Genomic DNA, 27492 nt, shown 5'->3' with positions numbered 1-27492 from the left:
TTGGAAACTGATTTTTTTTTTAATTGCTTTGAGGATTGTTTCTGAGTAAATGTTCCAGTGTTGTGAAAACAAGGTCCCAGTGGTGCGGAGAGCAGCTGATTCCTGTATTGGTACAAAACATCCAACTTCTGAGAAAACCTGACGAAAAAATTGGATTGCAGAGAGTCGATTCCTTTTTAATGCTGTTCCTTTGACAATGAATGTAATACGGATTAAATAATGTTTGAGACTACTTCCTAGTAAAGTCATGGCAGTTGTAAATTTGCCAGGGCACGTCTTATGATGAGGTTGTTCTCCTCAAGACTGTGTTCACACCCAGCCCCTGACACTGAACCCAAACTCCCTTTCCAGGTGCTACTTCCAGCAAGCAGGTGCATGCCTCTCACCACGCACATGCACACAGGGACACGGATGTGAGCATATACTCCGACACTGCCACACACACCCTTGCACCCTCACAGTGAGGAAGCAGAGACTACAGTCACAAAGCTGTAGTCTAGTGTAAGCAGTTTAAACTATGAGCACCCGGGTTAATGTTTTGCCAGGTGCTGTGTTAATAACAGCAGAGGTTACCAGTCAGCTGTCTACCGCACTGTGCAGTTCTCTGCTTCACTGTCCGGCTTTGTGACCTGCTGCCTCAGTTCCTGTCCTAGTGATCACTGACATCCCACACATATACACTGGGAGTGTTCAGTGCCATGGTGTAAGGCTGCCACCTGGTGTTGAAACATTGACCAGGCCTCTAGACAGCACTGGAGCAGGCTGTTTAGCCCAACGGAACTACGTTGTCATAGGAAATAGCTGCAGAATTAGGCCATTCAGCCCTTTGAACTTGTTCTGCATTTAATACGAGCCAGGATAATCCTCTGAGTCACGACCACCCTCCAACACTCCGCTCATTCCGCAGAAATCTATCTCCTCCTTAAATGTGTTCAACAACTCAGCCTCTACAGGTTTCCAAGCTCTCCACCCTCGACTGGAGAAATTTCCCAGTCCTAAACCCCTTACTCTATATCCTGATTCTAAATGTCCCACATCTCCCCTGCATCCATTCTGTGAGCATTAGTAATTTTCCAGATTCCCCCTCATCCTGAATGCAGTTTAATCTTTCCTCACGTATTTCACCAAGTCTGGTGGGAACTTCATTTCACTTCGTACGTCCTTGTAGGGCAAGGAGACCAAAACTACAAATGCTTGTACAGTCTAGTTCCTGCACTTAAACCTGCTGTCATGAGGGACACCATATCATTTTCCTTCTTAACTGCTTGCTACACTTGTATGTTTGTTTCCAGTGAATGGTGTTTAGGAATACTCGGACCTCATTGTCAACCCCTGATCTAACACTGAAGTACCATGCCAGCTTTTCACAACTGAAGTGGAAGACTTCATACAAGTTGCACTGTATGTTGTCATCCACATGCATGATCTCCCATGAAGTCTCTTTGTTTCTCCCTCACAGTTTACCGTCACAGTTTTTGTCTGACAAACTTCAAATGGTGCCAAATGATTCTTTTCCTACTCCACTTTTTCCAGCCTGTTCAACATGTTCTGCTTCTTTTTTCCCCTCCAGCTTCCCCCTTGAGTGTAGTTCACATCAATTACTCCTCACAGTGACCTGTCCCTCCCTACTAATGGGTTATGGTGCTGCTGCAGTGGTTAAATTACTGAACCAGTGTTCCAAAGACACTGGTTCAAATTCCACTGTGGCAGCAATAGAATTTAATAAAATTCAATTATTAAATTTAATTAAGCAGAATTAATTGAATGAACTGGAATTCTGAAGAAAGCTAACTTCAGTAATAGCGATCATAAATCTACCAGATCATTGTCAGAACTGACCTAGGAAATCCACATTCCTTCCTGGATCTGACACATAAGTGACTCCAGACCCAGAGTGAGGTCATTACCTCTGAACTGTCCCGCCCTGACGAGGTGACCCAGCGAAGCATTCGACTGAAACCCAACCATGGCATTACCACAACGGCTCAAGAAGGCCGCTCATTGTCACCTCCTCAACAGTGACTATGGGACAGATAAAAAATGCTGGCATTTGCAGGGTTGCCCATAAGTAAACAACAATTACCTCTGGAGGCGAATAAGTAATGCTTGTGTTAGATTCAGTAGTTATAATTTACAGGTCAAGGTCAAAGTCAAGTTCATTGTCATGAGCACAAATACATGTATGAGGTTTATTGTCATACACACATGTATGGCCAAGTGCAGTGAAAAACCTACTTGCAACAGCATCACAGGAATCAAGCATCAGATATACAATATTTATGGGAAAATAGATTGAACATAATTTATACACAATCTTTATAGGAAAGGACACAATTAGAACAATACCAAAACAAAGTTAATTGTAGTATTAAATGGTCACCGTGTTTCTGTACTGAGATGGTGATTATTGTAGTACTGGTTAGTTCAAGAACTGAATGGCTAAAGGAAAGTAACTGTTTTTGAACTGGTGGTGTGGGACTTCACAGGGTACAGATGTCTGACTTGTGTATGCCCCATTCATATGAAGTGAGCATTTGGGAGACTAGCGGGATGAACTTGCCAGCTGCTGTGTGGCCACAGTTGCTGCTTCCACCTGGGAGCCTGGTTTGTGGTCAAGTTTCCAACTTACGAACTGTTGGGCTAACAAACAGTTCACAGCAACGGAAGCCTGTGGTAGGAGGGCCTGTAATGTGTACATTCCCTCATCTTCATCCTAGCTAACAACTAGAAGGTGGAACACTATCTGCTGAATTAGATTCCTACACAATCCTTACTACCTAATCTGGAGAGAAAATCCAGAGCAGAAACAATGAGGCTTGCCGCCTGCAGCCAGTTTTGTGATTTAGAGGTTAGAGGTGATCCCAGTCTAAAAGGTCGTTAACATTAGAGCCCCATGCATTGGATTTTCCTTAATCTTACTTGTCAAGGCCTTCTCATGCCCCCTTCTAGATCCTTCCTGGCCACCTTAATTCTCAAGAGCCTTGCTTGATTTTTGCTTCCTTATGCTTCCTTCCTGCTCTTCACCTCTGTTGTCAACCCTGGTTTCTTTACCGTATTGTGCTTTCCCCACTTCGGTGGGGTAAACCTATCCGAACCACTGTCCCAAATTGGAGAATGTCAGGGGCAGAAGTGTATGTAGTTGTGATTACTAAGGAGAGGGTGCTTGGGGAGCTGAAAGGCAGGTGCACTCAGCCAGATGGTTTGAAATGTGCCTATTTTAATGCAAGGGGTATCTTAAACAAGGTGGATGAGCTTAGAGCGTGGATCAATACGTGGAACTATGACGTTGTGGCCATTACAGAGGTGTGAATGCCACAGGCAGAATGGCTGCTGAATGTGTGGGGCTTTAGATGTTTCAGAAAGGACAGGGAGGGAGGCAAAAGAGGTGGGGAAGAGGCATTGCCAGTAAGGGATAGTATCACGGCTGCAGAAAAGGAGGAAGTCATGGGGGGAATTGTCTACTGAGTCATTGTGTGTGGAAGTCAGAAACAGGAAGGGGGCAATAACTCTACTAGGTGTTTTTTTATAGACCCCAATAGTAACAGAGACATCGAGGAGCAGATAGGGAGGCAGATTCTGGACTGGTACAGTAATAATACGGTTGTTGTGATGGGTGATTTTAACTTTCCTAATATTGACTAGCATCTCATTGAGCAAGAGGTTTAGATGGGGTGGAGTTTGTTAGGTGTGTTCAGGAAGGTTTCCTGATGCAATATGTAGAAAACCCAACTAGAGGAGAGGCTGTACTTGATCTGGTATTGGGAAAAGAACCTGGTCAGGTGTCAGATTTCTCAGTGGGAGACCATTTTAGAGGTAGTGATCACAACTCTATCTCCTTTACCATACAGCTGGAGAGGGATAGGAGCAGACAATTTGGGAAAACATTTAATTGGGGTAGGGGAAAATATGCTATTAGGCAGGAACTTGGGAACATAAATTGGGAGCAGATGTTCTCAGGGAAATGCATGGCAGAAATGTGGCAAATGTGCAGGAAACATTTGCATGGAGTTCTGCATAGGTATGTTCCATTGAGGCAGGGAGAGGATGTGGTAGGGTTAAAGAACTATGGTGAACAAGGGATGTTCACCTTGAAATCTAGTAAAAAAGAAAAGAAAAGCTTGGGAAAGGTTCAAGAAACTAGGTACTGTTAGAGACAAGGGTGTCAGGAAGGAGCTTAAGAATGAAATTAGGAGAGCTAGAAGGGACCATGAGAAGGCCTTGGCAAGCAGGAATAAGGAAAACACCAAGGCATTCAACAGGAATGTAAAGAGCAAGCGGATGAGCCGTGTGAGGATAGGACCAATCAGGAGCGATAGTGGAAACACGTGCATGGAGCCAGAGGAGGTAGCGGAGATACTTAATGAATACTTTGCATCAGTATTCACCAGTGAAAAGGACCTTGGCAATTGTGGGGATGACTTACAGTGGACTGAAACGCTTGAGCATATAGACATTAAGAAAGAGAATATGCTGGAGCTTTTGAAAGGTATTAAGTTAGATAAGTTGCCGGGACCAGATGAGATATACCCCAGGTTGCTGTGGGAAGTGAGGGAGGAGATTGTTGAGCCTCTGCGATGATCTTTGCATCATCAATAGGGATGGGAGAGGTTCCGGAAGATTGGAGGGTTGCGAATGTTGTTCCCTTGTTCAAGAAAGGGAGTAGAGATAACTCAGGAAATTATAGACCAGTGTGTCTTACTTCAGTAATGGGCAAGTTGTTGGAGAAGATCCTGAGAGGCAGGACTTATGAGCATTTGGAGAGAGATAATCTGATCAGGGTAGTCAGCATGGTCTTGTCAAGAGCAGGTTATGTCTTACAAGCCTGATTGAATTCTTTGAGGATATAACAAAACACATTGATGAAGGTAGAGCAGTGGATCTACTGTATATAGATTTCAGTAAGGCATTTGATAAGGTTCCCTATGTGAGGCTTATTGAGAAAGTAAGGAGGCATGGGATCCAAGGGGACATTGCTTTGTGGATCCAGAATTGGCTTGCCCTCAGAAGTCAAGGAGTGGTTGTAGATGGTTTGTATTCTGCATGGAGGACAGTGACCAGTGGTGTGCCTCAGGGATCTGTTCTGGGACCCCTACTCTTTGTGATTTTTGTAAATGACCTGGATGAGGAAGTGGAGGGATGGGTTAGTAAATCTGCTGATGACATAAAAGTTGGGGGTGTTGTGGATAGTGTGGAGGGCTGTCAAAGGTTACAACAAGACATTGATAGGATGCAGAACTGGGCTGAGAAGTGGCAGATGGAGTTCAACCCAGAGAAGTGTGAGGTGGTTCATTTCGGTAGGTCAAATTTGAAGGCAGAATATAATATTAATGGTCAGACTCTTGGCGGTGTGGAGGATCAACGAGATCTTGGGGTCTGCGTCCATAGGACACACAAAGGTGCTGTGCAGGTTGACAGTGTTAAGATCAATAATGGGATTGAGTTCAAGAGCCATGCGGTAATGTTAAAGTTATATAAAACCTTAGTTAGACCCCACTTGGAGTACTGTGTTCAGTTCTGGTCACCTCACTACAGGAAGGATGTGGATACTATAAAGGGAGTGCAGGGGGGATTTACAAGGATGTTGCCTGGATTGGCGCGCGTGCCCTATGAGAATAGGCTGAATGAACTTAGCCTTTTCTCCTTGGAGCAACAGAAGATGAGAGATGACCTGATGGAGGTGTATAAGATGATGAGAGGTATTGACCGTTTGGATAGCCGAAGGCTTTTTCCCAGGGCTGAAATGGTTAACGTGAGAGTACATAGTTTTAAGGTGCTTGGAAGTAGGTATAGGGGGGATGTCAGAGGTAAGTTTTTCACACACAGAGAGGTGCGTGCATGGAATGCACTGCCAGTTTCCTTAAGAGAAAATCTTGCCTGAAAAATCTGTTGGAATTCTTTGAGGAAATAGGGACGTTGTTTACTTTGATTTTCAGAAAGCCTTTGACAAAGTGCCACATATGAGGCTGATTAACAAGATAAGAGCCCATGGTATTACAGGAAAGATACAAGCATGAATAGAAGATTGGCTGGCAGGAGGCAAAGAGTGGGAATAAAGGGGGCCTTTTTTGGTTGGCTGCTGGTGACTAGTGTTTTGCAGGGGCTATTGTTGGGACCACTTCTTTTTACATTGTATGCTAATAATTTGGAAGATGGAGTAGATAGCTTTGTGGCCAAGTTTGTGGATGGTACAAAGATAAGTGGAGGGGAAGATCATGTTGAGGAGGCAGGGACTCTGCAGAAGAACTTAGACAGATTGGGACATTGGGCAAAGAAGAGGCAGATGGAATAAAGTGTAGGGAGGTGTCTGGTCATGCATTTTGGTGGAAGGAATAAAGGCATAGATTATTTTCTAAACAGGGAGCAAATTCAGAAATCAGAGGTGCAAAGGGACTTGAGATTCCCTAAAGGTTAACTTGCAGGTTGAGTTGGTTGTAAGGAAGGCAACTGCAATGTGAGCATTCATTTTAAGAGGACTAGAATATGAAACCAAGGATGTGATGTTGCCCACCCCCTCTATTCTCCACTCTGATCTTTGCTTCTTCCCCCTGGTTCCCCCCCCCTTCCCTTTCTCCTACTGTCCACTCTCCTTTCTTATCAGATTTTTTCTTCTCCAGCCCTTGACCATTCCCACCTATCACCCTCCAGTCAGCCTCTTTCCCCACCCCTCACTATTTAATTCTGGCACCTCCTCCCTTCTCTCTCAGTCCTGAAGAAGGGTCTCGACCCAAAACATCAACTGTTTATTCTTTTCCATAGTTGCTGCCTAATCTACTGAGTTTCTCCAGATTGTGTGTGGTGAATGTGATGCTGAGGCTTAATGAGGCATTGATCAAACTGCACTTGAAGTATTGTGAGCCGTTTTGAGCCCCTTATCTAAGAAATGATGTGCTGGCATTGGAGAGGACCAGAGGAGGTTCACGAGAATTATCCCGGGAATGAAAGAATTGACATATAAGAAGCATTAAATGGTTTTGGGCCTGTACTCACCGGAGTTTAGATGAATGAGGAGAGATCTCGTTGAATGTGAAAGGCCTAAATAGAGTGGACGTGGAGAAGATGTTTCCTATAGTGGGAAGTCTAGGACCAGAAGGCACAGCCTCAGAATCAAGGACATCCCTTTAGAACAAAGATGAAGAATTTCTTTAGCTAGAGGGTGGTGAATCTGTGGAACTAATTGACACAGATAGCTGTGGAGGAAGGTCACTGTGTATATTTAAAACAGAGGTTGATAGCTTCTTGATTAGTAAGGGCATTAAGGGTTACGGGGAGAAGGCAGGGGAATGGGATTGAGAGGGATGATAATTGAGCCATGTTCTTTTTCTGACTTCCCCCACACTGACACAGTAGACAATGCCTCTGTGACGTCTTCACTTTCTGCAGCTGTGATGCTATTCCTGATCAGCAATCCCACTTCCCCACTTCTTTTACCTCCCCTCTGTCCCTTTTAAAACATCTAAACCCTGGAACATCCAGCAGTCAGTCCTGCCCTTGTGACAGCCTAGTTTCAGGAATGGCAATAACCTCATAATTCCACATACTGATCCATGCTCTAAGTTCATCACCCTTGTTCTTAATAGTTCTTGTACTAAACATCTTTCCACCCATTCTACTGACTGCATTTATGCTTATCCATTACCTATCAGTCATCATTGTCACAGTCTCGCTACGCATTGCATCGACTTTACACCAACTGTTCCGTCATCTCTGATTCCCACCCGCTGCCAACCTAGTTTGCAAACCTACCCATGAGGATATTGGTTCCTTTCGAGACAGGTCTAACCAGTCGCTTTTGTAGAGGTCATGCCTTTCCCAGAAGAGACCCCAGTGATCTACAAATCTGAAACCCTGGCCCCTGCACCAACACTTCATCCACACATTCATCTGTCATACCATCCTATTCTTACCCTCACTGGCACGTGGCACAAGCCACAACTTCTGATGCTCACCCTCCCCCTTAGTTACGCTGTGCACTTGATCTGAGACATCTCTGACCTTGGCATCTAGGATCCGACATACCATACAGGAGTCTCGTTTTCATCCACAGAATTTCCAGTCTTTTCTCTAACCAAAGAATTCACTATTAATCTCCTCTTTTCCTTGCTTCCCTTCTGAGCCACAGAGCTAGACTCAGTGCTGACCACTCCTGGTAGGTTGTCCCCCCCCGCCCCCCCCAACAAGTGAAACCCCTTTTTACTGCACGCCTTTCAAAACACGGCTGGTTAGCCCTTCACTCACAAGCCAATGGACTCAGCGGTGAGAAACTCACCTTTCTCAAACTCCATACATCCAGGGTCGATATGACTTGGGTCCCACCAGTCCAGCAGAACCAAGATGTTTCAACCGCCTGCACCCCATCTGAGTGAATACTGTATAAACGCCGCCCACTTCTAATTACCCATCGGCAAGAATTAACAGGTCATACACTACATACTGTTATAAGAAAGGTGTATTTATGAATGTCACTTAATCAAACAGTTACTAAGGAAGAAAGGGGAAAAAATATAAAAGGACCCATTATAATTAAAACAGTCAAATTTGCTCAGATCTTCAAAAGCTGGAGGTGTCCATGTACTCACGGCGCCAACTCCTATTCATCAATCACCGATAGAACTTTCCATCTTGGACTCCATTGAATCGTGCATTCTGTTGGATCGAATCCTACCGCTAGCTCTCTCAATCTTCTCTCTACATCTCCCGCTGAAAAAGACCTTGACCCCTTTAGTGTCCATCACAAAACCTCTCCGCCCCGCTTTCTCATGAACCTTCTCCCAATTCCGCCATCTGATTTAGCTGACCCGATATTCCTAAGCTGAACATCACAATTTCTTATCTTTAACGGTCCCTACACAATTCAGTGGGAAGGTCCCTTCCAGGCCTTTCCACTGATTGCCTTTCTGTTCTCCCACTTCGGTGCAGAGTCCTCCTACTAGGTGTAGGGTGTACGACAGGCTCTGGGTCAACACCCACCTCCTGCCCTAGAGGTAAAAGGTGATTCTGAAGGAGAATTTTGATGGGCTCATTTCTGTCTTCTGGCTTCACCCGGAAAATTGGCACATTTGGCATCTGACTCTCCACTGCAGCCACCCAGTGGGCAGCCAACTTCTGCTTCTCTGCCAGCTCCAAATTCCTTATTAATACTCTGACTCCAGGTATCAGTTGGGAGAACCTAATCTCCTCTTCTCTCCTCTTGTTTGCTTGATTCTGCTTGGTAGCAGAGACCTCTGCCAGTTCATAAGCCTTTTACAGTTCCTTCCTCTTGTCAGGCACATACATACATCAGATACTTGTTAATGAGAGAAACGGCTACCTGAGTACCCTGTACTAACTAATTCCCTTTTCCTCTCCTGATGGTCACCCAGTTTCCTGTATCCTGCAACTCTGGTGTGACTGACTCCCTGTCAACCCCTTAGTCTGCCAGCTGATCTGTGGTCATCCTGCTCTAGATTGCTACCTCCAGCTGCAGCTGGATGCACCTCTCACAGGTGTCGTCATCAGGGACACCGAAATAACATAGTACACCACTGAAATAGGCCGTTTGGCTCTTTAACCCAGTGTAGGGATCCTGTTAGCCACACTCCCTTGACTTGCCCCAAACCCACAGTTTGTGTGTTATTTCTCCGGTTCTTTTTGAATTCTACTATTGAATCAAATCCAATAACCCCCATCAGACAGTACATTCTAAACCCTTTCAGTACGCTGGATGAACTCAGCAGGTCGGGCAGCATCAGTTAGAAACATCAACTCATCGTTTCTAACTGATGCTGCCCGACCTGCTGAGTTCATCCAGCGTACTGAAAGTGTTGCTTTGATCACAGCATCTGCAGATTATTTTATGTTTAACATTCTAAACCCTGCATCCTTAAAATCCAGTTTTCTTCCTTGTATTTTGCTGTCCTCTGATTTATTAACCCTTTTTCACTGAAAGCGGTTTTGCTCTCTTTATCCAGTCGCTTCATAACTTTAAACAGTTATAGAGCACTATAGCACAGAAGCAGGCTCTTCGGCCCATCTAGTTCATGCCAAACTGTTATTCTGCCCGGTCCCATTGACCCACACCTGTTCTGTAGCCTTCCATACCCCTCACATCCATGGGCTTATCCAAACTTCTTTTAAATGTTGAAATTGAACCCACATCCACCACTTCTGCTGGCAGCTCATTCCACACTCCCACCAACCTTTGAGTGAAGAAGTCCCCCTTCAGGTTCCCCTTAAATATTTCGCCTTTGCCCCTTAACCTATGACCTCTAGTTCTCGTTTCACCACCCTCAGTGGGAAAAGCCTGCTTGTAATTGCCCCATCTATACCCCTTTAACGTCTTGTCAGCCATCTAAAAACAAACCAGCTTCTCCGGCCATGCACATACTGTGCTCATAAATCTTTTCTAAATGTTTTCTAAAGCTCTCATGTCCTTTCTAGTGCATTGCCTAGAACTTAATGGAGCATTCTAATTGGCGGGCAAACTAAAATACCCATATACCATAACTTTCTGGCTTGTATAAACCAACCAAGTGAACTTGTGCTGGACTTGTATAACTTTCTTATAGCACAGAAACCAAAATCCGTCTACAATCTCCCCAGGTGCATCAAAAACTATACAGAAGGAATAAGACTTATTGTGGTTCATCTCTCCTTACAATAAGGATAGATGTAGATTAGAAGCACAACCTGCATGTTAATTTGCCGGAGTTTGGTGTTGAACCTCAAATTACCTGTGTCTACCAATTCTATTCTTCAATTCATCTTTCCCAAACCTCTTCATTCTATCAGGCTGAGTTTGAATTAGAACACAGTACTCCAGGCCAGGTATAACCAGAGTTTTGTAGAGCTTAGCATGACTTCATTCCTAGTATACTCTGTGTTTCTATTAATAATGATCCAATACATTTCAGCAGCAATTTTAATGTCCTATCACCATCAAAAATGGACGTCTCCACATGGGTATCTGAGCCCTGTATCCCTTTTTAACATTGTTCTGTTTAGATTTTGTTGCCTCTTGTTCTTCCTGCTGGGAGCTTATTACTTCTTGCTCCCGTGAAGTTTCACCCACCCTCTACTCATTCCATCAGTCTGAGAGTGCTTGTCAGGAGTCTACTAATATTTCTCCCTTTGGTAATTTATTTTCATGGTTCTTGACATCTGCAGATTTTAAAACAACATCCAACATGTCCAAGTTCATTAATTTTCACATAAAAATAAAAGCTTTGGTTTAAATAGTAACCCTTGAAGGGCACTTCTCTGTACACACCCCCTTCACTCTGAATATCAACCATTCGCTATGACCTCTGCCTTCTGTTCCTTAGTCCATTTTATATTCACACACACACTCTGCTTAAACACACAGTCTTACTTTGTCACACCTTCTCACCGTAACTTTGAACAGGACGTGGGAGCTAGCATTTATTGCCCTTGTGAAGGTGACTGCTGCCCAAACACACTGAACTACTTTGGTCCGCACTCTCTGTTAGATCAGGTGTTCCACAATCCAGACACCGTGACAAGGAAGGAGCTTGTGTTGTGTTTCGCAAGTCAGGACGGTGTGGTCCTTGCAGTGGATTCCAGTGGGAGTGTTCACAACTGCTTGCTAATTGAGGTCACAGATTTGGTGCTTTCAGTCCAAGTGGGGAAGGGTGATGGTGGTCAGGGGGAGATTCCTTGCTCATATCTAATCTCTCGCCGTGGCTCTTAAAAAGGTGTGGAGCCAAAGTTGATGTCAAGTTCACGAAGTGCCATGAGATACAGGAACAAAAATACTTCCAGCAGCATCACAGGCATGTAGCTACAGATAACAGCACAGAGGATATACAGTAAGGTTTACATAAATCATATGAAGCTGAAAAAGCACTATGAAATGAGACAGTTATTGGAGCAAAAAAGATGCAGAGACAAGTCCATGGTAGCCGAAGAGATGGTCCGAATGGTTCTGTTGCTGAGTTAAGGTCAGGGTTATGCAGGTTGGTTCAAATACCTGATGGTTGTGGGGAAAGCAGCTGTGTTTGAACCTAGTGGTGTGGAACTAAGGCTTCTGTACCCTCTGCTTGATGTCTCTCTCTATCAACATCTCATCTCATCTATCTATCTATACACACACACACACACACACACTCACTCACTCACTCACTCACTCACTCACTCACTCACACTCACTCTCACACACTCTCACACACTCACACACACACCCGCACTACTCTCACCAGCCACTGGGTGGCACCTCCAGAGCCCGTTTCCATGACCAGCTCAACAGCACCACCTCTGCACAATCCAGACAGACTGAGCCTGCCATAAAAGAGAGGTTTCATCCAACGCAGAGATAAGTAAAGATGCAGAAATTGTCCTCCAAAACGTAAATGATATGATGTTTTGGGGATGCTGTGCTTTTACCCGTGCCCATTGGTTTAGACTAATATGCTCGAGTTTGTACTGTCAATTTGTTTTGAAAACTTTATTTGGTAGAAGTTGCATTCACACTATTCATGTTAATGCCTCTTAAATCTCATGGTATTGGCTTAGTATGGCTGGTTGGATGTGCTATAGAGTTAGCTCCTTCAGCCCATTTCATCCATACCCATTTGCCCATATTAGGTCTATACATCTTGTCTATTAGATTCTGTCTCGTAAACACAGTCATTGGATCTGACTCCATCTCCCCCTCTGACAGCACATCCATCTATCACCCTCTCGCTGTAAAAAAAAAGCAACAGCTTTCCTCTCTGATCCCCTTTTAAAATTCCTTCCACTCACCTTAACCCTGTATTGTCTTGTTATTGATACCCCTACCCTTGGAAGAAGGTTTTGATATTTACCCTATCCGTGCCTCTCATTGGAAGAAATTCAGAAGATTTGTAGCTCAGGTAGTGTCTCTTTCTTCTATATTTCTCTCGTCACCCCGCAGCCTCCTTTGCTCCAGGAAAAACCTTCCCAGCCTGTTCTATCTCCCCCTAGATCAAAAGTCCCCCCTTCTAGTCAGCAACCCAGTGGATCCCCTCTGCATTCTCTTCAGTTCAAGCACACACTTCCATTAGTCTGGTGAGCAGAATTGCAAATGATTCTCAAAGCGCAGCCTCACCAGTGTTTTGTAAAATTGCACCGAGATCTTAACCGTTATATTTTCCGCCCAGCTTGAAGCATGCTGTAAATCACCTTCACCACTCTATCTACCCGTGTTCTCACTTTCAGAAACATCGACATTCCTTAGGGCCCAGCTGATTACTCTATATGTCCAACTTATAAATCCTAGATAAACGGTCTCAACTCGAAATTTGTGTGTGTATGTGTGTGTGTCCAACAGTGCATCACCTTGCACTTGTCAGTATTAAATTGCATCTGCCAATGTTCCAAACAACTTTCTGTTTGATCTGTAACCTCCTGTAATCTTGGACAACCTTCCCTGCCATCCCCAACATATCCAGCTTCTGGGTTTGCACAGACAAACCCACATTTACATCCAAGTCGTTAATCTACTTGCTGAGGTCGGTCCGTTTACTTATGCTCCTTATTCTTACCCTCCAGGCACCCTGTGTACTTTGGATATATGCCTTTCTCAGCTAGATGATGTGGGCACCCTCAACGTCTACCAAACCGTCCGCCGGATGCGAACACAACGAGCCTTCAGCATTCAGACTCCCGACCAGTATTACTTCTGTTACACAGCCATCATTGAGCATGCTCAGAGGCAGAACCTGCTGTCAGCCAATCATTAACAAGAGAATCAACTCTCCCCACCCCCCCACCATGGCCATCCTTCCTCTGCCCCTCTCTCCTGTGTAGATCATAAACCACATCTGCACACATGCAGATGGCTTCCTACAATAGACAACTAGTACAGCTGTAGACAGCCACCTTTTGTGATCATACCAGATCCTAGATTTAGTACTAGCCTTAATTACTTGGATATGACTTATTTTACAAAAGTTTTAATGCCATCATTACCAGTAGCTATCTTCATGGAGCATATAGACTTTTCCTGAAGAAAATATGTTACAATTCATTTATTCCATTATGTAGCATTAGAGATAAATTCTACGGTACAAAGACATGAACAGCCATTGAGAAACGAAGGCTATAATTTCTTCACAGAGACCAAACTTCAATCTTTAGGCAGCAAGTGGCTCCAGAGAGAATTCTGTAATGTGTTGTCTGTGGACCAGACTTTTGATTTTTCTTTTGAGAAAGAAACTTGTTTATGACATAAGAAGAAGAAAAAAAAACAAAAAATATTACCTCCAGCATCATCTGAGGGATGGCAGCAAGCACTGATCTGTACATCTGTTACCTCGGGCTGAGATTCACTTCAGGATTGCCACATGGACTCTGCCCTGGAGGCTGTACCCACATCAACATCGTTCCTGGAATGAGCTGTAGAGCTTGACGTTGTCAGCTGAGCTGTGTATTTGTCACTGAAGTCCGTGCCTGTGAGATGAGTTTACTCTTTGTGCCTTCTTGTCTGTTACTCCAGCTGCAGCTGTACGTACTGGCAGCCAGAGTATTGTTCAAAGCTAAACCTTTCTCTCAGGGGCTTTTATTTACTTTTCTACCCCCTCTCCTACCCCGCCCTCTCCCCCCGCCCTCTCTCCCCCCGCCCCCTCTCCCGCCGCCCCCTCTCCCACCCCCCCTCTCCCACCCCACCCTTTCTCCCACCCCGCCCTCTCCCGCCCGCCCTCTCCCCCACCCCGCCCTCTCCCCCCACCCTGCCCTCTCTCCCCACTCCCCTCTGCACTCCCCTCTGTGCCACCTCTCGCCCTCCCTCACCCCTTCCCCACTCACTTGTTCATTCCTGCTCTTTTTCCCTTTTATTCTACAGGCTGTTTTCTTGTTCTTTCTCACTTTGTTTCACTCTTCATAGTCTTGCCTTTTCTTGGTTTCTCTCTCTCTCTCGCAATCTCTTGAACTCTCCTTCTCCCCCCTCCCCGTCGTACTCCCCCCTCCCCGTCGCACTCCCCCCTCCCCGTCGCACTCCCCCCTTCCCCGTCGCACTCCCCCCTTCCCCGTCGCACTCCCCCCTTCCCCGTCACACTCCCCCCGTCGCACTCCCCCCCGTCGCACTCCTCCCCTCCCCGTCGCACTCCTCCCCTCCCCGTCGCACTCCCCCCTCCCCATCGCACTCCCCCCCTCCCCGTCGCACTCCCCCCATCCCCGTCTCGCACTCCCCCATCCCCGTCTCGCACTCCCCCATCCCCGTCTCGCTCTCCCCCATCCCCGTCTCTCTCTGCCCACCTCATCCCCGTCTCTCTCTGCCCCCTCATCCCCATCTCTCTCTGTCTCCCCATCCCCGTCTCTCTCTCTCTCTCTCTCTCTCTCTCTCTCTTTCTCTCTCTGCCCACCCATCCCCGTCTCTCTCTCTGCCCCCCCATCCCCGTCTCTCTCTCTGACTCCCCCATCCCCGTCTCTCTCTCTGCCCCCCATCCCTGTCTCTCTCTCTGCCCCCTCATCTCCATCTCTCTCTCTCTCTCTCTCTCTCTGCACCCCTCATTCCCGACACTCACTCACTCTCTCTCTCTCTCTCCCTCTCCCCCCTCATCTCTCCCCCTCTCTCTCTCCCCTCTCTCTCCCCCTCTCTCTCTCCCCTCTCTCTCTCTCTCCCCCTCCCCATCACCTCTTCCCCCCCCTCATCCCCACTCCTCTTTCCTCCCCCTCATCCCCACTCCTCTTGCCCCTCTCTTTCACGTTTCTCTGGCATTCTCTCTTCCACCCTGCCATAATCAAGTGTGCTATTCCTCCCTGGCCTTTCCTTTCCTGTTCAGTTTTTCTCTCGGGGGTGAGTGTGTGATAGTGACCCCACTGTTGTGGTCATGTGAAACCCTGCTCCTTCCACGTGGGCAGCAGGAGAGCAGAGGAGGTTGCCAAAGCCTGCTTGTTGCTGTTGGTCTAACACTGGTTCCCCGTACACAGCTAAGCTGAACTTGCCACCGATTTTATCCTGAACTGCCTGTGTCATTGAGACCTTGTGACGTTCTGAAACCCCTTTCATGTTAAACCATTGTAGTGCCCTGGTTTACTGCAATTATCATTGCCACCCAGCAGAACAGGTCCTGAATTTGACTATAAATTTAAATCTTTTTTTCCCCTCATTACCTTCTGCTGCTGCCCAGTTGTAAGAGGTCCATTGGCTACTGCTGGATTTTGCTGTCACCTTGAATATTTTACCAGCTCTCATCAGCCGTGGACCCGCATTGCTTTGTATTTTTCTGGTGGGCTTGTGGCGGCGATCTTTGAGACAGATACCCTGTATGCCGCACACACTGTTCACCATCAGCTGAGAGCCAGCATGCTGTCCCTGATATTTGTATCACCACCATGAAGGTTGTTACCCGGGATCAAAGTTCTCAATGCCATCATTTTGCAAAGGCTTTTTTTGCAGAAATGAAAATGTTTTATTTACCGTGAGGTAACTTTTTAAGAGACAAAGTGTCAATACAGTGACCAAATCTCCAAACATCTGTTTGAAGTTTGTTACCTGCATTTCGCGTCGTGTTTCTTTAAATCTCAGTGCATTTTCTTGTGTTGTGATGATTGTGACCTGGTTCCTCTGTTTTATTTTGAACGCAGCGGGATGGTGACAAAGGGCAGGCAGCCTGAGAGCTTTGGCGAGAGCAAAAGACCCTTGTTCCTCCTCCTCCTCGCTGTTGAATGGGTGTAGTCCTTCCCGCACTGTGTAGAAACCAGGGATCACTGTGACTGGTTATGAAACAGGTGGCTGGAATGACAGGCCGTCTGTAAACCAAGATAGTTAAAGAGGGTGGGCTGGCTTTAGCTAACCAGTACTGTACTGTGAACTGGGCTCACGGAATGCATCCCATCCAGAGCCATGTCATCCCATGGATAATGATGTCCCGTTTCACTTAAGGCATGGGTTTATAGCAGGGGATCCCAACCTGGGATGCACAGACCCCTCAGATAATGGTGGGGGTCCATGGCATAAAAAAGGTTGGGAACCCCTGGTACAGGGTTACCAGAGTACACACTGTGTACATTGGACTTGGTCTTGCACTCAAAAATATCTAAGATAGGAATTATGCTTTAGCCTTTGAAGTGAACCTTCCTCCATGAGACTTGAAATGCTATTTAAATTTAGTGATAGATTTTTTTGTTGGATTGGGTTTGAGGAGTTGGTGGTCTTTGACAATCTCCTGCAGCAGGGAGGAATCCTAATGTTAGTTTTTTGTGCCTCTTTTTTTTAAATATTAAATTTCAAAACTTCAGAAGATGTAAATTTATGAGAATTCCTTTTCTGCTCGAACTCACCTCCATGGTAACTGACCATCTCGCAGCTTATGAGCCCCTGGCAGCCTTTGTCCACCTTATCCACCTGCTTTGCCTCTGTAATAGAAGTAGGAAATGCTGGAAACATCGCTTTGGCTTTATCCCTTAATCCCTTGGGAAAATTCAGCACATCGTCATTAATTGAGTTTACTTCATGGGTCTGAAGGAATGTTTCTGATCTCCTCCTCCCTTACAACAAATAATATGTAGTAAGTGTTCCTTCAATGCTTGGACCCCTGGTGAAATGGCAGATGGTTTATCTTTTCTGAAATGTGTAGTTGGAATTGGACACAGTACTCCAGGCGAACTATCACAGGGCTTCATTTAGCTGTAGTGAAACTTCCACCTCTTTTATATAATAACACTTCAGGGCATACAGGAAGGCAAAAAAAAAGTTTTAAATTATCTTGTCTATATGACTGTTTCATTTTACTGATGTATACTGGATCCCTGAATCTGTTTGGACTGTTAATGTTCTAGCTCAGGGGTGGCAAACATAAGGCACCCGTGCCCAAGATGGCAAGTGATAAATCATCGTTGGCACGCGACATGCAGTGCCAACCCCCAGTTCTTTAAACTCTATCCCTAATAAAAAGATACATAATGATTTTCTTTACTGCCAAAAGAATCAGTGAATGATTTTTTTTACAACCTGAGAGCAGTGAGATGTTTTCACAGGAAACGTCTCACACCGGCTTGACGCCTGCTAGGTGGTTGTGAGAATATGTGACATTGGATGATGCATTTTGAAATCTTCGCAGACCTGGTGCACACATCAGTATTTCAATAGTAAATGGTTGAGCCAATTGGCATTGGCTTTACTCTGCTTATATTTTTCTTCTGTCGAGTAAACACTGGATATTCAGTGATAATAACAGGAAATACTGTATGTAGTCTAGTGCCTCTATTAATATTTATTTTCCAATTGTCTTTTCAAAAGATTAATAATATTTGAATAGATTTTCTTAAAATGCTTCATTTATTTCAATCTGTTACTGTAATACATTTATTAATAGTAAAAGAATACATGTAAATAAGCAACAGGACTCATCCGTTTTCCTTTAAAATGGCCATAATTAGTGTTACTAATTCATTAATGGTGATCTCTGCTCAAAATTACCATGGCACAAAAGAGAATTTGGGCACATGCTTTCACAAGGTTCGCCACCCCTGTTCTAAACTGTTGTATTGACCAAATTAACATCTATCTATTGTACATGCTAAATAATAATTATCTGAACAGTATCTCCTTCATACGGATAGTATCTTGATGACTTGTTTGTGCCTATTTGAGCTTGTTTCTTCTGTACTGATTTGTTTCAAACATATTGAACTAAAGTTATATTGCTTTATAAACCTATAGCAGGTCGTGTATTTACAACGGAATGGGCACAGTGATCAAAACTTTCTATGAGACCCCCAAGTTTCACATTACACATTCAAAACAAGCTACACCGAAGGAAACATTGGGCTCTCAGCTTCACTTCGATCCTGAAATCTAGGAAACTTTTCCAAATATTCCTGCCTTTTGAAGTTATTTTTTTCTCTAAGATTGAAATATTTTACTCTTGTTTTTGCTCTCCACTGAATAAAAGGAGTCTAATAAAGAGCCAGAGGCCATTATTCAGTAGAGTGCCCATAGTGCCTTTTATTGTATTTTATTGAAACAAACCATTTGCTAAACTTGGCTCCTAAAAGTTCTGGAATTAAATATATGTTTATGTGCTGAGAGAAGTGTTTGTAACTATCAAAACTCTCCGCATGAAGAGTATAAATGGGAGTAATCTCACAGGGAATAAGGGTGAACGGTTCTAGCTGATCGCACCTTTAGGTGCAATTTCAGCTCAGGCCTGTCAGGAACAGAATCCACCTTTCTGATCACTTATTCTTGCTGGCCATTATATCCAACTTAGATTGTCAGTTTTCAGTTTTAATCACACTTCTTCCTGCGACTCCGCTCAGTATCTGGCAAAACAAGTTGAAATCTGGTGGTTTAAGAAAAATGTAAACTTAATTGGTTAATATAAAGGTAAATAGCTGTTTATGGAGCTGGCAAGGGAGTCTCCTTCCCATTCGGTTATTTGCTGCATTATTAACAGTTGTTTAACATCAACTGAAACATGTTGAGATGGTGCTGCTGATGGGCTAAATACTTGTTAATATCTCCGATCTGTCTATTAATGGAATTTAGCCAGATATGTGTCAGCTTTTTTGAACTGAATCCAGCCTCCATTCCTGAGTGACCTCTCTCTTAACACAGGAGGTGGCGGCTAGACAAGCAATTAAGAACTTACGCTTCCCTCAATGAGCACAAAGAAAAGCTTTGGGGGTGACTATAATGGGAGCTGTATCGTGTGAAGGATTTTTTTTCCCATTCACTTTTCAAAGCACTTCACACTTCTGAGCAGTGAGTGGCTCTGCACTCTGTGTTAGTAAGAGATGGCAAGATCATACTGGAATTCAAAGATTTGGTGGTAGGCGAACTGGTTAATATTGGCCCTTTTGTTCAATATTATACCCTAGTCTGTAAGCTGCAGAGCTCCATGGGGGATTTATTTTACCTGCCTGGTACACAGCCATCGCTGCTCCACTACTTTGTACCGTGTGCGGTATTGACTTGCTTTCCCATTTATCTCTTTCCCCGTAAACATTCCACTTGGATCCTGGTCCCAGTCTTGTACCCCAGGTCATTTATAAACCAGCTACCATCCCATCAAGCAGAAACTAACACTCACACCCGTTATAGTCAGCTAATCCTGCTATGATGTTGGCCTTCAGCTTCATTAATGCCATGTAGCCCCTGGGCATGGCTGGCCGAACAGCCTGTTCCCCCTCTGTTTATCTCAGTGACAGCCAATTCTTCTTCCCTGTGAAGGGCTTTCCTGTCCAGAAACCACCCACAAGTCAGGCTGACTGGGTGCTTATCCCAGAGCACACTGCCCAGACCATGATATTAACATGCTGGAGTATCATCTAACCCTCCAACAACGACCCGTACCCTGGAGCTTCAGAGAACTGGCCTCTCTGCTGGTTTTATCTGGAGCCACCCCTACCTCAAGTGTGAGGGTAGTCGCTGGGTGTCAAAACTGACGAGAAAGCTCCAGGAAGAAACCCTTCATTTGGTATAGAACATAAGACATAGGAGCAGAATTAGGCCATTCAGCCCATCAAGTCTGCTCTGCCATTCCATCATGGCTGATTTATTATCCCTCTCAACCCCACTCCCTGCTTTCTCCCCATAATCTTTGATGCCCTTACTAATCAAGAACCTGTCAGCCTCCACTTTAAATATACCCCATGATGTGGCCTCCCATAGCTGTCTCTGGCCATAAATTCCATGGACTCGCCACCCTCCAGCTAAAGAAATTCCTGCTCATCTTTGTTCCAAAGGTATCTGGATTTATCTGATGAAGAGGACACCTTGCATAAGATGCACTAACCCCTAAGGGAGGGGGGACGACTCCCTTTTGCCCTTTGGTCTAAGTTTATAGATGTTTGTGCATCTTTGTACGGATGCATATACGCGTCTGCAGTGGTGTGTGGACATGCGCATCTCTGCAGAGGCACGTAGGCACGTGTGCACGTCTGCGCCTCTGGGCCAACATCAAACGAAGCAGCTCAGCTAATCATCGTCGCCCTGCAGTTTTGTGGGAGCTTGGTTTGAGCACGTTCCTCCTGCGCCCTGACACGGCTGCACTAATTAGAGCCCCAAAACTAACTTAATTCATAGATCGATTTTAAAGTAAGCATGTTGGTTTGGAAACACACTGAGATAGTGAATGATGTGTGTGGGTCCTTCTGAAAAGGACAATGTTGGTCTCCCAGAGCTTGGGGTTCACCTGTACTGAAGCTCGGTGGCAGAATTGCTCTGTAGTGCAGCTCCCAGCCTTTGAGAATGTGGCAGAAGTTTGATGTAACTGAGAACGTGAGCAGCTAACCTTCAGTCCTTTAATTGACGGCAGCGTTTAATATAGTGAATACTTTGTGCGAGTACAGATTAGAGGCCAGTGTAGGTGTAGAAGGGGAGGTTATTTGGCACACAACTGCCCTTGGAGTGAATCCACACCTTTGTCTATCAGAATGAAAGAAGTGCTTCCTGAGGTTGCCACAGACTTTGAGGTGACACCTCATGGTCTGCATCTGGCTGCCTGTGATTGTGTCATTTGTTCAATGGAGTAGTGTGTTCTGGGCAGTTAGCACCCAGGATTAGCTGTGACCAAAGGTGGACGGAGCAATGATCTACTGGCAACCTGGTATGAAGGATGTGCTGAAACAATTTTGGGCACCAGGATTAAATATTAATTATCACCAAACCAGTATACTTCAACGAGTCTCTGCACAGACCTGGGGCTGTGGATGATTTATGTTTTCATATCACACTGGATCCTGGCTGTCCTGCAAGGTTCTTCAAACTCCAAATAACAAAAACTCAGCTTCCTGCCACAGTAATTAATCTTTCAAACTGCAGGGCTGGATTTTCAAACCATGGTCTGGGTAAAAATCTACTGGCCTCTGCAAGGGATTGGTCAGGAGTGGTGGGGAAGCTGAGAGAGACTGTCACTGTGTGTGGTCTGTGCAGAGATGTCGGATAGAACCAGACTTGGCCACGTGATAGGCTCTCTTCCCCTGTGTCTCTCTGAAAGGCTGATTGTATGGAGGCTTGCCCCATATCCTTTACATTTTACAAGTAATTATCCACTTTGACAGTAAAGCTGTTAGAGATTCCGTTTGGGCCAGTGTTTCTGGGCTGGTATTCTTTGCTCTGTCAATCCCCATTTAAAAAATGTTCTTTTGCACTTTTAGCAAATAGCACATTTCCAATTCACCAACCTCTCCAGTTAGGTTTTTCTCACTCACCCGATTAAAATCCCTCATTAGTTAGACTCATCGATCAGATTTTGTAACCTGCTCTGACCCTACTTGGTGAAGTTTGCTCTACAGTGTGTGTTAATGGGTCTTGTCATATTCCTGCACACTGCTGAAGTAAATAATAACTTATTCAGTCTGGGGGCTGTGGGTGTGGCCCTGATACTGTTTACTCATAAGCATTGCCATAACTCACTGTTGATTTGACAGTAAATATTTTAAATATTGTGACTTATTAAAGGGGCATCAGCCTCTTGGGAATGTATCTTGCAAACTATTGTTCTTGACACAAGTGTTAGTGCTTACCGCCATGGTAAGTCTGACGCTCAGCTTTTCCAGCTGTCATCCCACAAACAAAATAGTTCTACCACATTTTGTGCTTTGCCTGTGCCCTTTAAACTGGAACCTGAAGGCTCCTTTAGTGAGTTCAGCAGGTTGTTCTCTGATACTGTGCCATGATTGTCCACATTCAGATGAGAGTTTTGCATCGTGCTGTGACTCCTGCAGAATGGCTGAGCATAGAGTGAGGATGCAGTAGAGTGTCAGAACACACACATAACCTGGGTCTAGCATCCGGCACTGACTCAGGGACAACCTGCAACATACAGCGTACTACTTCCCTAAAGCTGCTGTCAATACCACCTTAATCAGTGTGGCGAGCAGATCACCTTATTCTCAGAGTTCACATTTCCCACAATACTGTGGCCCAGACATGTCACAACTTCAGATTACCGGGAGCATAGATCTCTGCTCAGATTGGTACATGTTCCAAAGTCATCGGACACGTTATGTTACAGGACATAGTGACTGAGATACAAACCCACTTCTGGTTAAAGAAGGCTGCCACACAATAGGTTAAAGTGCTTTAAAAATATTTATTGTAACTCAACTGACAAAATTATGCTTTGTGAAGATTGTTATTACATTACATATATTGTTAATTCCTGTTCTTTTCCAGTGCTCAAGTAATGTACTATTTATTATTTTTTTAAGTCAATAAACCATTTTATTTCACTAAATCTGAGATGATTTATGACTTGGTTTGGTAACAGATACTATATATTTCACTGTACTTCCTACATCACAATAGTGATCGCATTTGAAAAATACATGGACTACAGAAATCCCAAGGTGAGAGACAGTGTAAGTATTGAGTAGACTATTCTGTTTAATGTTTTGTGGACTCCTGCTGACCCAACAGGTATCCTGACAGCATTAACACTTAGACTGAAGCAATTCACTGACATCGACCATTTACTGAAAGAAGAAGAGGGGAGACGTTGCAGTCTGGGTTCAAGAAGGGATCTGAGTTGTTTCTAGCTCCATATTCAGATGGTTTCATTAGATGAATCTGGAAAATTGATCTGGACAGATCTCCAATTCAACCAGAACTTACTCCACCTTTCTAGGGACAAGATTTCTACAATGGGTCACTTGCAGTGGCATCTGCTGTTAGGTGTGGAGAAATGGGACTATATCTAGGTCTTAGAATACCAAAAGCAGCATTTGGAAAGCACATTCCTGTTTGAAAATAATCTCACTTACTGTACATCTGGTGCGGCCTGTATATCGGTGAGACCTGACGCAGACTGGGGGAGCACTTTGTCGAGTACCTTCACTCCATCTGCACCAAGCAGGATGTCCTGGTGACCATCCACTTTAATTCCAATCTCCATTCCCGTTCTGACATGTTGGCCTGTGGTCTTCCCTGAGCCCACTCTCAGGCTGAGGGTGCAACACCTCATATTCTGCCTGGTAACCTCCAACCTGACTGCATAAACACCGATGTCTTGAATTTACAATGATTTCTTCTCTCCCCCCCGCTTCCATTTCTCTTTTTCCATCCCCCATTCTGACTCTTCTTTTACCCCCTTCTCACTTGTCTATCACCTCAGTCTGGTGCCCCTCCTCCTCCCCTTCCTCCCATGGTCCACCCTCCTGTCCTATCAGCTTCCTCCTTTTCCAGTCCTTTACCATTTCCAGCTGTCACCTCCCGGTTTCTCACTTCATCCCCACCCACAGCAACCCACCTGCCTCCCCTCTCAGCCGGCTTCACCTATCACCTTCCAGCTTTGTACTCCTTCCCCTCCCACCTCCACCATCTTAATTCCGGCTTCCTCCCACTCCCTTCATGGTGTTGATGAGGGGTCTCAGCCGGAAGTGTTGACTCTATTCCTCTCCGTAGTTTACCCGACCTGCTGGGTTCCTCCAGCATTTTGTGTGTGTTACTCACTTATATCAGGGTGGAGCTTTCCGATTCTGGTTCTGTTGCTGGAACCTTTTAATCCTCCTGTGACAGTGTGCTCCATTGACTTTAGTTGTTTGAGGTGGGTAAACTTTTCAACTCAACAAAGCCGAGAGTAAGAGTATTTTCTATAAAAGTTCCATCAGATTTCTGCGCAGTCCATGAACTCATGAGCAACTCCCTCACTAGTCCTATTTTATTTAGTTTCATAACTTAGAGTAATTTTAATGTCTTGTGTTGTACAGCTGCCACAAAACAGCAAACATCAGTGATAATAAAGCTGACCCTGATTCATTATACGGGGCTTCGCACAACGTACCAGCCAGAAGTAATACACAAAATGCCGGAGGAACTCAGCAGGTCAGGCAGCATCCACGGAAATAAACGAACAGTTGACATTTCAGGCTGTGGCCCTTCTTCGGGACTGGAAAGGAAAGGGGAAGATGCCAGAATAAAAAAGGTGAGGAGAGGGGACAGCTAGAAGGTGACAGGTGAAGCCAGGTGGGTGGGAAAGGTAAAGGGCTGGGGAGGGAGGAATCTGGTATGAAAGGAGAGCGGACTGTAGGAGGAGGGGACCCGGGAAAGGTGGGAAGAGGTAAGGGGCCAGAGTGAGGAATAGAAGACAACGGGAGGCTCCCCAGCCAGAATATGAGGTGTTACGCCTCCACCCTGGGTGGCCTTATTGTGGAACAAGAGGGAGCCATAGATTGAGAGTTGGAACAGGAATGGGAGCTGAAATTCAAACATTTGGCTACTGGGAAGTTTGCTTTTGACAGATGGAGTGGAGGTGCTCGACGAAGTGGTCCCTCAATTTGTTACGGGTCTCACCAATGTGGAGGAGGCCGCATCGGGAGCACTGAACACAATAGATGACCCCAAAGGATTCACAGGTGAAGTGTTGCCTCACCTGTAAGGACGGTTTGGGGCCCTGAATGGAGGTGAGTGGGCAGGTGTAGTACTTTGGCCACTTTCAAGGATAAGTTCCAGGTGGGAGATTTGTGGGGAGGGACAAATAGATAAGGGAATCATGGGGGAAGGGAGATAAAGATATTTTGGTGGTAGGATCCCTTTGGAGCTGGCAGAAGTTGTGGTGAATGATGTGTTGGATGCGGAAGCGGATGGGGTGGCAGGGAAGGACAAGAGTAACTGTCAGTGTTAAGGTAGAGGGAAGGTGGGGTGAGCGTGGAAGTGGAGGGAGATGCAGGTAAGGGCGGCAACAGTATTTCCGTGAGTGATATTGTGAGCTGTGCCAGGTTTGTAGCTCTTCACTTAATTTTGCAGTTGCAAAGAATTGAGAGATCCTGTGCTGTGCCTAAGTCTTCAATGGGAAGGTCAAGGATGGTGTGTCCGTTGTTGAAGTTATCCTATCAGCAATCTGCACACAAGTGGCCAAAACCCTATTCTTTAATGTTGGTAACAAAGATTAAAACAAAACCTGTTGGAAACACTCAGCAGGTCGGGCAGCATCTGTCGAGAGCGAGACTGGGTTAATGATTTAGGCTGAAGATCCTTTGCCAGAACTGAAAAGGTGAGAAAATAGGGATTGAAATTTGTGAGAGGGTGATGGGATTGGAAGGAAGTCAAAGTTGAATTTATTCAGAAGTACATGTTTGCACAGGTCTAATGGAAAAACTTGCAGCTGCATCACAGGTACAAAGCATTAGATACACAGCATTCACAAGAAAAACGAGTTCAACACAAATTGTACGCAGTTTTTAGAGAAAAACGATTAGAACAGAAAGGGTCCAGAAAGTGGTCATGAGGTTGGTAAACTGTAATGATTAGGGGTTTGTCGGGTGGTTCAGGAACTGAATGTTGGAATGGAACAGGGAATGACTGTGATAGGATGGAGAACAAGGGTGTGCTGGTAATAAAAAAGCTCTTGGTAAGTGTAGTAGAGAGAAAGAATGCTGAACTGAGTCAGTACAAAACACAAAACTCAGTAGTTTCTGGAAATGGGAGATAAAAAGACAAGGCACACAACAAACTGTGAAGTGTTTGTGTTATGTTGGGTGACCTTTCATTGGAAATGATCAGCTCAGGACCAAATGAAAGGCTGTTTAACTGAAAATTATTGAATTTAGTGGTAAGTTTTGAAAGTTGCCAAAAAGGGGTTCCTTAACATTATGTTGGGATTCAGCCTCCTGTGTCGCTCCAACAATGACAAGTGAGAGTACAGTGGAGAATTCAAGGCACAGACAGAAGGATGTTCTGAGAATCTCTGCACACTGAATAGTAGTGAACTACAAAGTGATCGTACAGTCTGTGTAGTGTCTCCAGTTTAGGGGAGTTCACATCATGAGTGCTTAGTGCAGTGTGTTAGGCTGGAAGAAGTGCAAGTGAATCACAGCTTCACCTGGGAAGGATGTTTGGGTCCCCAGAAATTGGGAAAGGTCAAAACAGAAGAGTAGCGGCTGCTTCTACTGTTGCATGGGAAAATGGCCCGACAAGAGCTAGTGGTGATGGAAGTGTAAACTGGCCAGTTAGCCCATAAGAGATAGAGCAGAGTTAGGTCATTTAGCCCATCAAGTCTGCTCCGCCATTCCATCGTGGCTGATTTATTATCCTTCTCAATCCTATTTTCCTGCCTGTAGCCTTTGATGCCCTTAATAATGAAGAGCCTATCAGTTCCACTTTAAATATACCCAATGACTTGGCCTCCACTGCCAATTGTGTCAATGAATTCCAGATTCACCACCCTCTGGCTAAAGAACTTTCTCCTCATCTCTGTTTTAAAGGGACACCCTTCTACTCAGAGTCTCTGCCCTCTGATCCTAGGCTTCCCTCACTATTGGAAATATCTTCTCCACATCCACTATATGTTTCAATGAGATCCCCCCTCATTCTTCTAAACTCCAGAGAGTACAGGTGCAGAGCCATCAAACAACTCCTCATGCATTAACCTTTTTGTTCCCGGGATAGTTCTAATGAAACTCTCCTGGACCCTCTGCAATACACTTCTGATGTAAAGTCACCTTAATGTTAGCCCGGTTTTACCCTCTCCAGAGATACTGCCTCACCTGCTAAGATTTCCAACATCTTCACTAATTTCAAGTTCCCAGCAGCTACTATTTTCTCTGTTGCCTAGTACCATGTTTTATTTAAACCTCTCCTTTATTTATCTA

General features: G+C 44.9%; 1 protein-coding gene across 1 annotated transcript in view; it reads left to right on the top strand.

Moving 5' to 3' along the window:
• ptpn9a (protein tyrosine phosphatase non-receptor type 9a) overlaps positions 1 to 15156 on the top strand; it is a 244239-nt gene extending 229083 nt beyond the window's left edge. Inside the window, exon 13 of the mRNA XM_063070911.1 lies at positions 13507 to 15156. Within this exon, the coding sequence (XP_062926981.1) occupies positions 13507 to 13697 (191 nt within the window). The 3' untranslated portion in view covers positions 13698 to 15156. The remainder of the gene's footprint in view (positions 1 to 13506) is intronic.
• The last annotated feature ends 12336 nt before the right edge of the window (positions 15157 to 27492 follow it).

Source organism: Mobula hypostoma, chromosome 18 (assembly GCF_963921235.1).
Source record: "Mobula hypostoma chromosome 18, sMobHyp1.1, whole genome shotgun sequence".
Lineage (NCBI taxonomy): Eukaryota > Metazoa > Chordata > Chondrichthyes > Myliobatiformes > Myliobatidae > Mobula > Mobula hypostoma.
Note: the sequence above shows the minus strand (reverse complement) of the source record. Positions and strands in the feature narration are given on the sequence as shown.